The sequence below is a fragment of the Haliaeetus albicilla genome, chromosome 26 (genome assembly GCF_947461875.1).
Source record: "Haliaeetus albicilla chromosome 26, bHalAlb1.1, whole genome shotgun sequence".
Classification (NCBI taxonomy): domain Eukaryota; kingdom Metazoa; phylum Chordata; class Aves; order Accipitriformes; family Accipitridae; genus Haliaeetus; species Haliaeetus albicilla.
Genome location: NC_091508.1, coordinates 5,207,426 through 5,220,471, shown reverse-complemented (window position 1 = coordinate 5,220,471; position 13,046 = coordinate 5,207,426). Strand labels below are relative to the sequence as shown.

Here is a 13,046-nt window from a genome sequence, read left to right as displayed (position 1 = left end):
ACCACTGGGAACTGAGAAGAAAGGCACTGCTAAGGTACAGTACAATTTATGAGGAGTTACATGATGCCGTTTCTTCTGGCTGTGTCCTTGACTTACATCTACAAGCATCAAAGTACTACATCCTGCACATGCTATTCAATTGTTTTGTTTTCTAGGATTTTTAAAAATTCTGTTTCTAAGGCTTATCTTATTTATCTAAAAAGGTGGCTCCAATACTGTGCTATGAAAGACAGTTCTGCCAACTTCCACCATGCCTCATCTTCCTCTGTATGACATCGGGATATAGAAGAAAGTGACAAATGATGGCATGATCGATAAACCTGGCTGCGCAGCCTTGCACCTTCCAAAGATACTTTGGTTTCAGCCTCCATCGGAAAGGTTGTACTGTCCAAAATGTTTCCCATCATTCAGCAACCTCCAAAACCCAGGAAAGGAGGAAGCAAACCAACCAACGAAAGCAAAGCAAAGTATAAGACAACACTGAAAACCTTGCTACAAACACCATCTTAATCCCTTCCACAATTCCCAGTCTTACTCCACAGCAACATAGCGCCTTGCAGATACTGTCCCAACCAACACAGGAAACAGCAGCTGAGATCCTATGTGTCCGGTAATCCCATGCAATAGACTGGGAATAAAACAGAATGAAAGCCCCAGCGGCACTCTAGTACTTCAGAAATGCAGGAATGAAGGGCCTCTGCATGCGTCAGGCCCTGCTTACAAGCACGGCTCTAGCAAAGACAAAGCCACCAGCCCAGTATCCCCTATAGTTCTGTTGCACACATCTGTTATCAACTGGGCCAGCTGCCTGGACTGGTTCCTCAAGCACCGTGCTCTTCCCTCTGCAAACAGGTCTCGTTTCCTGTGCTGGTTCTCCTCTGTATTTTCTCAGCGATAGTGCTGGTGTTACCTTAGCCAACTCCTCCCTCATTTCTCCTCTGCTTCCTTCTCACCCTACTTTCAGAGATTCCTAAAGTTCCTCCTCAGCTGCAGTTCTCCAGGACTCCTGTCAAAGCTAAATACACTTGTGGTCTCCTTCCCCTGCATTCAAACCTGCTCCCAGAACCCCACCCCACCTTCTCTGCTGACACCAGCTTCTGTTTCTTTCAGAGGCTTCTGACTCAGCGGCTCTTTCACATCGGCTCTTTGGAACTGGGGCAAGCAAAGCTATTACCTGATTATTTTCTCCACCTAACTTTTATTCTTTTCTTCCAAACAGAAGGATTACATACTGCATTTCCTTGGGAAACCACGTAACACATGCAATTTGATGGTCTATTAGGGCCCATTACTCCACAAGCTCGCATGTTTTAACATGTGTAATAGAAGAAAATGTCACAAAGCAGTTGTCAGATGCAGCAGTGGATAAAAGCCTTCTAATGAAATTAAATAAAAATAATTTTGATAAGCGTTTCCACTGCAGTGCTGAGAACTCAAACCGTCATGTATTATATTAAGTAAGTCTGGGCAGTTTGGCTTGCCTCAGTTTTCCTTTTTACCACATGGGGATAAATACTACCTTTATAGTACTCCGAGATCAAGTATGTACTACATCTGCACCGAGCACTATTTAACAACAACAACAAAACAAAAAAACAAAAAAAAGAAAACCACAATAAAAAGAGGGTACTTTCAAACAAAACCAGAAAGACGTAAAGGCAAATCACTGTTTTTATTTTAAAGCAATAGATGTACTTCCATGAATAATTTCAGGCTGGTAAACACAACCAAATACTGCTCTTGTTGGACAGCCTTGGAGGAGTTCAAACCAGATTCAAGTTCAAACACACAGCAAGCAGCTGATGCTTCAGACAGCTTGTAGGGAGAAGCTTTTGTCCCAGCTGTAACAGTTTGATGCTCGGTTATAAACATTCTCCTGCAGAATCTGTCACCCCAGTACTGCAGCCATGTGCCAGTGTAGAAGCAGCAAAAAGTGAAACCACCTAATCTGTTTTCTTTTCCAAGCTAAATATAGGACAAAAGAGTGAAAAGCACAGATGGTGAAAGCACTGCAAGTTTTTAGGCTCTTCTGCTCTAGGAATTTAAGCTGCTAAAGCACAACACAGGCTAAGCCTTCTAAAACACATTCATAACTCAGCTCTGTCACCGACGGCAAAGCCCAGCTTTACAGATCACCGCAAGTGACCACTGTCATCCTATTAGGCATGTGATTCATTTAATCTGAACAGTTGGTGTGAAATAACTCTTTCCTATTTCCCTGATCTTGCTGTCTCTCATGACCGTTCCTTGCAAATTTCCAGATAGAAAAGGAACAAAAACCACACCCCATGCAGAAATTACTTCAAACGAAGACCTAATAAGAGGAACAAGGAATTATTTCATATGCAAATAGAAAGCAGAAAATAAAGGCAGATTAACAATTCAGTAGCAAAAATCTTCCAGGCAAATGAGCATAGCTGAAAGAAAGACCCAAAGGGAGTGTGAAGCGGAGGTATTTGGAGGAAACAAAACCGCAATGGAAAAAACATCATTTTTTTTATACAACATTAAACTGCGTTCAAAATCCATTTCTGCAAAATGGCCACAATACTTATGCAAGAGAGGGGCAGGATCAGACCAACCACCCTGAACGACAGAGTAAGTCCAGCTAGTAGGAAAACAGGTAGAGCTGCAGAATTTTTCGTGATTCCCTGTTCTCCTGCGAACTGCACAAAGGAGACACGGGTGAACACTAACAACCAACCTGATGAGAGGGGAAAAAAGGGGGCACTTTGAGCAGGAACGTGTTGTAACAGTGCAAGGTAAGGAAGACCAAAAAGCAAAATTAAGTAAAAGCACCAGCAAGAAAAGTGTATTTATCTAAAGAGAATTATCCATAAGAACAACACACGCATTCTTTCATTCTAGGAAGAGTGGTACCTAGGAATAAAGCCCAGCTCTATTTCAGCCTCCATTAATAACTGCTCTCATCCACCTCTCCTTGTTATAAATACTTCAGTGCCTCCTGACAAGGCGACTGAATCCATAACGAGTACAACATGCCGCTTTGAGGTGGAATGAGACAGAAAGCTCGGAGATTTGTGATGTCAGGTCTAGCAGAAATTCATTTAAATTAGCGCACTGAACAGATCAAGCAGCAGGCTCTATTACACTCCTTTTTGGTACAGTGCCTAGAAAGCTGGAGTACTGAGCAACTAGTGACTCAGAACTGCTGCAGACAGACACTTTATTGAGGAGACTGCTCGCTTAAAGTTTGCAGGGATTCTTCTGAGGTTCCAGAAACTCTCAGGATTTACTACCAGCCCCAGAGAGCCAAGATTCGCAGGTCTTAACTCCTTGTTCCAGCACTGACACCGTGTAAGCCCACACAAGTCACTTCAAGCCCTTCATTTTCTATCTGAGCTTCTCCACCAGTAAAAACAGAAAGGACTTGAACATCTGCAGCTCATAAAGCACAGAGAAGAAAAGCAACGTGCAATGCTGTGCCTTCACCAGTATCCTCAGAGACACACCACCTTTATATTTCATATTATTCTACCCTTTCAGGAATGCAGAGGGACGATGTGCCCGTGGCCATGAGATAACACAAGAACTGCTAGCTCTCACGCAGCTCTTTTCTTTCAAACGGCAAGGAAACAGAGGCACCGCGATTTCCCCAAGGTCAACCCCCAAGTTACAGGCAGAGCCACATCTGAAGCTGTATTTACTGACTCACAGTCTTACACACCAAGCTCCAGCTGACGGTCTCCCTCAACACACCTTTTCGCACCTTTAATGAACTTCACTGAAAAGGACGAAACATCAGCAAAAATGACAGCCAAGTGCCTGAGCGCGCGCTACCTGTATCAGCTATTACAGCACTCCTTCTCGCCCTCGGAACCTTTCGCTGTTCATATTCTCCTCTCCCGAACTTTTATTGACGCTCACCCGCTCCCAGCCGAGCGGGAGCTGCTGTTGCAGCAGCCCCGGCCTACAGCTGTCCACCCCGGCAGGTCCGGTCAGCGAACGCAGCCCCCCAGGGACACGCACACCCGGCCCGGCCGTTTCCCCGCACCGCCGGTACCGAGACGAGACCGGCAACGGTAGGAGCCGGGCCGGGCTGGAAACCTCCGCCACGGCTCCCGCACACCGGGGGCGCCGAACCGGGGCTCTGAGGGGCCGGACCCCCGCAGGACGCGGCCCTGAGGGGAGGGCGGCGGGGCCTGCTCACGGCGGGCTGGGCTCGCTCGTCCCCGGGCCACCAGCTCCCCGGGCCCTCAGATCGCCCCGGGCCCTCAGACACCCCCCCGGGCCTCAGACCCCTCCCCCGGGCCCCAAAACCGCTCCGTGCCCCCCCCCCCCCCCCGCTCCGGCAGCTCCCCAGCGGAGCTGCCAGCCGGGCCCTGCGGTCCCCAAGCCCCACAGCAGCCCCTCGGGGCCGGGGCCCGGGTCCTCACCCACCGCCGCGCCTCAGGCCCGGGCCCTCCCTCACCGGCATCCTCCCCCCGTCCCCGGGAGGAAGAGGAACAGGAGGAGGAGGAAGGACCGGGTGCCTTTACCGGGAGAGGTGCTTCAGGATCTGCTTCTTGATGATGCCGGCCATGCCGCGGGGCGGCGGGGCTCAGGGCCGCGGGCGGCGGGACCCCATCCCGGCGCCGCCACCGCCTCCCGCCCCGCCCCCGCCGCCTCCCGCCGGCCCCCGCGCGCCGCCGCCGCCGCCGCCGCCGCCTCCCGCCCCCGCCGCGCCCCCTAGCGGCCCCCGCCAGCGCCGCAGCCGCGCTCCACGCGTGTGCGCGGAGCGGGCGGACCCACGGGACACGCACACACACACGCCGGGACACACACGCGCCGGGACACACACCCCCCGTCCCCGGGACACGGACACACACCCCCGGGACACGCAACCCGCCCTGCCCCCGGGCAGGGCTGGAGCCCAAATCGTGCCTCCCCCGCGGTGCTCCGGTGCTGAGGGGAAGCCTGTGAGTGAGGGTGCCAGCGGTTTTAATTACGTGCTTTTACCTCTGTTAAAATGTTGGGGCTGCGGGCGAAAATCCGCAAGACACAGAAGCAGCTGAGTTTCACACCTCTGCTTTGTATAGCTCCCTTCCCGAGAGCATCGCAGGTCAGCCAAAACTAAGTTCTTGTAAAACAGGCGCTCACGCGAAAAAAAAAAAATGTTCAACGTAAAACAATGTAACCAGCTCGGAAGGAAAAAAAAAACATCAATCTTTGTTTCAAGCGGTTTCTGTGCTACTTAGTTTGCTTGCATTGTCACTCTTTGGTGGATGACGAGTTAGACCATTTCAGACACCACGTGAGATTTCAGCTTGGCTTACAAGGCAGCGTTTTGCTTTCCAGGCTGGGTGCAGCAAAGGGAGCACCCGCATAAACGGTCACGCTGTTCTGCAGGCAGAGACCTACCCCTCGGAGCCTTATGCCCATTCATCACGCCTCTAACAGCTCCATGACAAGAAAAACCACGTGCTTTCTACTTTACTGAGTACATTCTGTTTTAATCTGACAATAGGCGGGGGGAGGACTCAAGCGGCATACAAGCCTTGAACCTTTATCAAAGCCCAATGCTGACCATCGCTAATTCCTGCCTACTGTTTTCCACAGGAGAAAGTCAACAATACGCATTGACCAAGATGAGTGTTGTATGTTTGCTCTAACAGCAATCCGGCTTCAACGTAAAGCTGAAAAACGCTCAGATTATTGATAATGGAGAGGCATTCACCTTCCAAGATACGCATTGGTACAATCATTTCAGCTCCTCGCAATCTATGCAGTGTCTGACGCAGGAGATGAAGCTGCAGTACGACCCCTTCGCTGTCAGACACAGGAAGCTCGGGAGAGCAGCAGGATCCCCCGCACCTCGGTGCTGGTCCAGCCTGAGTGCTGTGGGCAGCAGGCATCTACCTCAGTATGGTTTATTATAGAAACATTCTCTAACTTTTGCCTCATCTCAACATTTGTTGAGCACTGCTACTAAATATTTGATGTCTCAGCTACACCACATTCTTTACAGATTGTTGAAAGCACACAAACTCCTAAACATATAATCTCCTCTACATGATTGGACTGTCCTGTCCCATAGCAGAGTGCAACTTGGAAAAGTTCTGGTACCCAAACACTTTCTCGTAAGATGCAAATCAATCCCACACTTTTGTATTAGATGCACCATGTCTAGAATGAGTTGGACAGTTCTGCAGACTGAAATGGATGTCACCCGACATGCACAGAGCAGCCAGTTATGCAAACAGAATGAATTATTTTAATTCAACTGGAATTGTGCACCTGCATTACACACAGCTCATCAAAAGCAAAATCCTTTTAATAAACTAAAGGGCCTGGGATATGTCTTCAACAACACATCCCTTTATGCTAAGAAGAGAACCGAGCATTAATAACTACTGACTCAACTCCAGTAACGTAATTAAATGTGTCCAAACGCACTGGTACCAATAGAAAAGCAGTAATATGTTTAGTAGCATCAAAACAATTACTGTAAGAAGTAGACTTTTAACAGCATCTCTTTGCTTCCCTCACTGGAGAATCAACATTTTATTAAATTCATCCTATTTTGTGCTAGTAAAGTCACTTAATGGTGCAGTCTCCCCAGTCAGAGATTTCCCTGCAGTCTTTTCTGATGTCACTTTCAGGGTTTTTTTTTTATTAGAAACACGCATACTTGTTTTGAAACAAGAATTCAAAATGTAGATAGTAATACATCTCTTGAGGGGTATGACATGAAAAAGAGAGACTACCTACAGACTAAGGAGAAAAAAAAAAAACAACTTAAAAAAATCTGTGCAAGACAGGTAGAGAGGGAACAAAGAAAACTGACACCTCTTTCTGCCAGGCAGAAAAACCACACACAGAGTAAGGCTCAGATTCTCCATATGTAAACCAGCATCAATGTTTTATTGTTGTGTTTTACAATTCAAGGGGGGGGGGAGGGGCGAAACAAACAAACAAAAACACCAAAAAAACCAGACCAGGTACAAAAGCATCAGTCCAGTGTGCATCTAGGTCAAACCATCTGCAATCTGAAGTAACAGCAGATTTCTTCTGCACACTGTTTTAATACAAAATCCTAGGGACATAGGTCTATGGTATTTTATCATATGGAAGATCGTAATATGAAAAAGAACAGGCAGCTCCATTTCCACCTTTATCTGTCTGGACGGGTCATTCCTGGCCTGGTTGGCACCATCATGGGTCTGGAGGGTGGTCTCATCATCGGGGGCCCCGGCATCATCGGCATGTGTCCTCCCATAGGTGGCCTCATCCCTGGAGCTACAAAGAGAGGAAGTTTGAGAAGAGCTCTCGGGAATAGCAACCACTGAGTCACAGCAATACAGCATGCAGGTTCTCTCCTCCACCCTCCAGGGAACTTCCATTTTACAAGTGTGTAAGCTTTGATCTGGAAGCTGGCTGAGATGCATTACGTTTCCCTGAAGGATGTTAGGAATTAGTAGAGGAAGAACCAAGTTCCTGGGTTATATGCCCACTTCTGACAATATTCACTTATAAATTATTTTCAACCACTCAAAAGAGACACTAGTTAATTACTGAATTGGAAAGTTCATTTGGAAAAAAGTGCTACAAAATCCTCCAGTGTGTTCAGAAAAAAACCAAACCCCAAACCCAAAGACTGGTGTACTTCTTGCAGCTGGGTAACAGCATTACCAAAGAAAAGCAGGTGCTCTACTAAAAAAGCACGGGAATAATGGTTTCCATTCAACTTCTCCATTTATTTTCAGGCAGCCACTATGCTGCTTAGTATCAGAGATTATGCACATATTTTGTGCCTTTAAAAAACACTTAAAGAACAGTTTCTACCAGCAAGACAATAATTGCAAGGACACTTTACTACTTTTAGTGCGCCTGTGTGTATTCCTTTAGATTTGTTCCAGTAACTGCTTCAATAAGACGTCTTCTGGGAATTCTTCAAATGCCAGTAAGCTCAAAAATGGAATGGATCAAAGACATTTTAGTTTGCCTTTACAGTTCTGAAAAAAAACTTCTTAAGGCATATGGTTTCTCTGGAACACATTATCTTGAGACATTTTAAACAATAAAATTAATTTAGTGCTGAAATGTACCCCTTGTGCAAACACATAAGCACTACAAACACAGAATTCCTAAACAATTATAGATCGTACTGCTAAGACTAGAGGTAGGAAAGCTACAATCTACCAGAGCACTAATTTCAGTTGTACAGGGGGACTAGTAACTCTCAACAAGTAGTAAAGGAACTTTAATTAGCAGTTCTAAGACTGTTTTATGTCTCACCATGCAGAGGATAATGGATCAGGAAGTGCATACATAGTATATGCAAACTGAAATACTTCCACAGCTTTACACTTGGGGCTGTCCATCCATGCTGCGTCTAATGTGATGTCTGAAGTGATGAGAGCTATACAGTGCCTCACCACAGCTACCATCCAAGTACTGCAGCTGCTTCACATTTTATGCTGAGCTCCTTTGACAATTCTCTATTGCCCAGCGAGACAGAAAACATAACTCAAACATCCTGCAAACCAGACCACGCAGTACTGCAGTTCCAGAGATTTACCTATTTCCAGACTTACCGGGTCCAACCGGCATCATCCCTGGTGGGGGTGGGCCCATCATTGGCATCATTGGCGGTCCACCCATATGAGGGGCCGGCATCATGCCAGGCCGTGGGGGGCCAGCTGAACACATATACAGATTGGTTACACATCTGGCTGCTTTCACATTCATCAACAATATGCAATGCAAAATAGTTATTAAACTTCATAGGAAATTTTAGTAACAAAGGTGCCTTCGATTATTTTACAACTGCCTGTTGTCATTTTCAGTTTCAACTCTGACTTCAGGTGCCAAAAAGCGAACCAGAGGAACAATATGCTGGCTATTATTTCCACCTTTGCAATCCTAATGCAGATGACTACCACTTGCAACAGCAGGACTCTAAGCAGAAAGGGATCTCAGCTGTTTGCCAGCTGAAGTGCAAAAGAAGGTTATCAATCCTACTCTATTTAAAAAACCAAACCCAAACCAAACCCCATGATGGAAGTTTTAATGAAGCTATCGATAAGGCGCCTACCAAGTAATGAGAAGGCACACATTTCTATTAATGTGCTCAGCATTACTAAAATAAGACAAACTAAAGATTAAGACAGTTGCTGAAACACTCTTACAAAGCATTCTTTTACATTTTGGTATTCACAAGCTCAAAATGTCTCAGTTTGATTTCAAGCGAAGAGGACTTTTCTTTACAAGTCCAGGAAACATGCAACACAGCTCAAGAGGGCTGCCATCCCAGTCAAAAACTGTCCAGTTCAGACTTACGGATGCTGGGAGGAGGTGGTATCATGGCTCCTGCGGGAGGTGGTGCCGAGAACGGTGTAGGTGGGATTTTCCCTTGCTGAAATGCAGCCGCTACATTGGGGGGGAAAAGAAAAAAAAAAAAGGAAAGAAAGAATCCCAGGAGAAAAACCAGTTACTAGGCTGAGGAAGTTCCTGCATCAATCTTCCTTCTCATGCCACGCGGTCAGAGCATACTTCACGTCATGCTGCGTGCTCAGTTGTTCTAACTCTGGAACATATCCCTGGTTTATGCTGCTTGTCATGGCAGAAGCACCTAATATTCTTGAAGACAATTATTATAGTAATTACTCCAGCCGAGACTAGAGAGCTCCTTGATGAATTTCACACACCTAACAGGAAGGCGGATGGCAGAAAAAAAATACATCACGTGATTTGCAGCTGCAACTTTCACCTGGGATCATTGGGTAAAGACATGCTATCTTGAAAATGGTCATAAGGCAATGACAGGTAGGCAACAAAAAGCATGAAAAACATCTTATGTGAAAGGGAAGAGAAGAAATTCAAAAGACTGGAATCGACTGGAAGGAAGGCAAAAGATGTGAAAGTTGGAAGCATCCACGAGGAAAATGGACACAAGGAAATGGAATGAAGCTGCACCAGGGGAAGTCCAAACTGGACGTTGGGAAAAGGCTCGTCACTGAGAGGGTGGTCGGTCCCTGGAACAGACTCCCCAGGGAAGTGATCACAGGACCAAGCCTGTCAGCGTTCAAGAAGGGTCTGGACGACGCTCTTGGTCATATAGTTTAGTTTTAGGTAGTCCTGCAAGGAGCAGGGAGTTGGCCTCAATGATCCTTATAGGTCCCTTCCAACTTGAGATATTCTATGATTCTACGATCTAAAGAAAGTTGCCATAAAGTTAATCTGGCATTTGTATTTCTTTTCAGAGAGAAAAGCACCACTATTCAGAGGACAAGCGAGAGGAAAAGAACCCTATAAGCTGACAGAGGAAACACTTCACACTTTATTCAAGCCTTTAACAGCAAGCGAGGAAAAAAAAAAAAATCAATATCCCTAGAGAATTGAAGGCAACTACTGCATTTTTTTAAAAATGCAAAAATCCATACCTTTTAATGTCCATTTTCCTATCTTATTCATGCTCTTTATGTAAGTGTGCTACTACCAAAAAGCAAAAATGCATTATGTGACCTTGTATGACATTACTATCAGTAGTAAAGGCGCTGGTATCTACAACCTTCTCAATCACAGCAAAGCAGTAAATGTCTGCTTGCAACGACCCCTCAGGCAGAGCCCTTGGTCTCTTACATGGAAGCCCATGCTCTGATGAGCTCAAGATTCACATTCTAAGTGAAGTTTTTGCTCATGATTCACAGAGCAAAGACTCACCAGGGAAGCGAGGAAGACTCAACATGGAAGAATGGAAGAAAAGCAACTAGAGGAAAGATAGGGGAAGTAACGGGAGAGCAATCCAGGGTCACAGAAGGATTAGCCTTACTTGTTTTGTCAATCAGGCTCTGAGCTTGTTCCTCCATCCATTTTTGATAGTAGTCTTTCACATTCTCTTTGTGTTTTCGGCCACTGCAGTGGGTTTTTCTCACGGAGGGCTGAGAAAGATGACATAAACCCAAAGCTTACATAACATCACATAAAACCGAAGTTTACTGGGAACTCCTGTATAATTTTAAATGCATGCAATTTAAATTAGGATGGGTGACGTGTAAAACCTTTACATATAAACTATAAGTGTTGAGACTCCAGTTTCAGTAAAAGAGGTTGCCATGACACCCAGCCAGCTGTCTACCACCAACTCACCGCAACAGTCGTAGGCAGCCACGAGTGTTGGCTGCCCTTGACTGTTGAATGCCAGTGACACTAGGTGTTCTCGTTCTTTTTTGCAAAGAAGTAGGAGAGGACAAGTAGGACACCATAATATTTCAAATAACCTGGTTTTAGCCTATTGTCGTGGTTTAACCTCCACCAGCAACTAAGCACTACATAGCCACTCGTTCACTTCTCCCCACCCAGTGGGATGGGGGAGAGAATCAGGAAAAAAAAGTAAAACTTGTGGGTTGAGATAAGAACAGTTTAATAGAACTGAAAGGAAGAAAATAATAATGACAATAATACTCCTCAAAGGATTGGAATATAAAAAACAAGTGATGCACAATGCAATTGCTCACCACTTGCTGAGGAAACCGATGCCCAGTTAGTTCCCGAGCAGGGATCCCCCCAGGCCAACCCCCTCAGTTTATATACTGAGCATGACATCCCATGGTATGGAATACCCCTTTGGCCAGTTGGGTCCAGCTGTCCTGGCTGTGTCCCCTCCTGGCTTCTTGTGCCCCTCCAGCCTTCTTGCTGGCTGGGCATGAGAAGCTGAAAAGTCCTTGATTTAGTATAACCACTGCTTAACCACAACTGAAAACATCAGTGTGTTATCAACATTCCTCTCATACCGAACCCAAAGCACAACGATATACCAGCTACCAGAAAGAAAGTTAACTCTATCGCGGCCAAAACCAGGACACCTACATAAGTTTCATTTTAATGCTCTTGATACAACAGAGAAATTAATGCAGAAGATTTGGGACTTACCGAGTCGTGGGTGAGGTACGTGTCACAATAATCGCAATAAAACCTTAGGAGGGAAAACTCTTGTTATTAAGAAACCACTTTGCGCTCTGAGCGTTACAACACAACCCCTCACGGCGGCTCCACGAGCTCTGCCCGAACCGGGCGCCCGGGGCTCGGCCTGCCAGCACCCCCCGCCGGCCCCGCACCCCCTCCTCTCCTCTTTCCACGTTTCCCGAGGCCTGAACAGACACGAACCGCCCGCTGGGCCGCCGGGGGGGGTCACCGACCCCTGCCCGGGAACCAACGGGCCCCCTCCCCGCCGGGCCCGGGCGGCCCCTCGCTCCGGTTCTCCCCCCGTCCCGGCCCCAGGCCCTGCCTCCCGCAGCCGCCCCCTCATCAGCGCCGGAGCCCGCCGAAGCCGCGCTCACTTGGGCATGGTGCTCCCCGCGCCCCGCTACCGGCGCCGCCAGGAAGTGACGCACTCCCGCAGCGACGCCTTCCCCCGCTTGACCTCCGGCGGCTCCCGTAGAACGACGGCGGCGCAGGGCGGGCTCAGCGCTCCCACGGCGGCCCGCGAGGGACAAAAGAGGCGGCGGGGCGGGCTTCGCTTTTCCCGCCTCACAGGCGGGGCCTCCGCCGCCCGCCTTAGTCACTTGTCCAGTCACCCCACCGTTTATCCCCTTACAAATTACGTCAGAACTGGGCACCGTGATCACGACACACAAACACTCGGGGCTCGCGGCCGGCAGGCCTGTGGCGGTGTTTGCTGGGGCAAAACATTCACATAACACAGCTGCTTTGCGTTAAAAACCAGCGAGAGTTTATTGAAGTTAAAAGATGTAAACGTATCGCAGGCGTCGTGTTAGCTTCTCTCCCCCCCTCCCGGGCTCAAAATTACAGGAGAAGCGTCATTTTTGGGCGCGGGGGAGACGGACACGGACACTGACCCCACTCAGCGAGACCCCCGGCCTGCAACAACACCCCCGCCCCAGCAGGCCTTGCGCCGCCTCAGTTTGCATAGCGCCACGTGACGTCACAGAGCCCGCCCGCGGGTAATTTGCATACATAAACACGCGCGCTCGCCGCCCGCGCCGTCTCCATATATGGAAGCGCGCGGCTGGGGGGCTATGCAAATTTACACACAAACGCACGCCCCGTGACGCACCAGCCCCCGGCCCCGCCCTCCCGCCTAT

The 13,046-nt window shown here is 47.8% G+C and overlaps 2 protein-coding genes across 3 annotated transcripts in view; both read right to left on the bottom strand.

Moving 5' to 3' along the window:
- Positions 1–4,631, bottom strand: part of BLTP3A (bridge-like lipid transfer protein family member 3A) — a 35,502-nt gene extending 30,871 nt beyond the window's left edge. The window contains exon 1 of the mRNA XM_069771345.1: positions 4,500–4,631. Within this exon, the coding sequence (XP_069627446.1) occupies positions 4,500–4,543 (44 nt within the window). The 5' untranslated portion in view covers positions 4,544–4,631. The remainder of the gene's footprint in view (positions 1–4,499) is intronic.
- Positions 4,632–6,845: 2,214 nt separating this feature from the next.
- Positions 6,846–12,480, bottom strand: SNRPC (small nuclear ribonucleoprotein polypeptide C). 2 transcript variants are annotated; one of them, XM_069772229.1, is made up of 6 exons: positions 12,282–12,480; positions 11,875–11,917; positions 10,775–10,883; positions 9,283–9,375; positions 8,538–8,642; positions 6,846–7,239 (listed from the first exon to the last, which is right to left on the bottom strand). In XM_069772229.1, exons 1-6 carry the CDS (start codon positions 12,287–12,289, stop codon positions 7,115–7,117), a joined length of 483 nt encoding a protein of 160 aa, XP_069628330.1. In that variant the 5' UTR covers positions 12,290–12,480; the 3' UTR covers positions 6,846–7,114. The 2 variants fall into 2 exon arrangements, with proteins under 2 accessions (XP_069628330.1, XP_069628331.1); XM_069772230.1 differs by having other exon boundaries at positions 9,283–9,372; positions 12,282–12,435.
- Between the last annotated feature and the right edge of the window lie 566 nt (positions 12,481–13,046).

What these genes read in the sequence shown, in the direction of transcription:
- SNRPC (XM_069772229.1), bottom strand. An exon ending in CGTACCTCACCCACGACTCG is followed by an intron (nt 10,884 to 11,874) that starts GTAAGTCCCAAA and finishes CATCTTTCTCAG; the next exon opens with CCCTCCGTGAGAAAAACCCA. An exon ending in GAGCCTGATTGACAAAACAA is followed by an intron (nt 9,376 to 10,774) that starts GTAAGGCTAATC and finishes TCCCCCCCAATG; the next exon opens with TAGCGGCTGCATTTCAGCAA.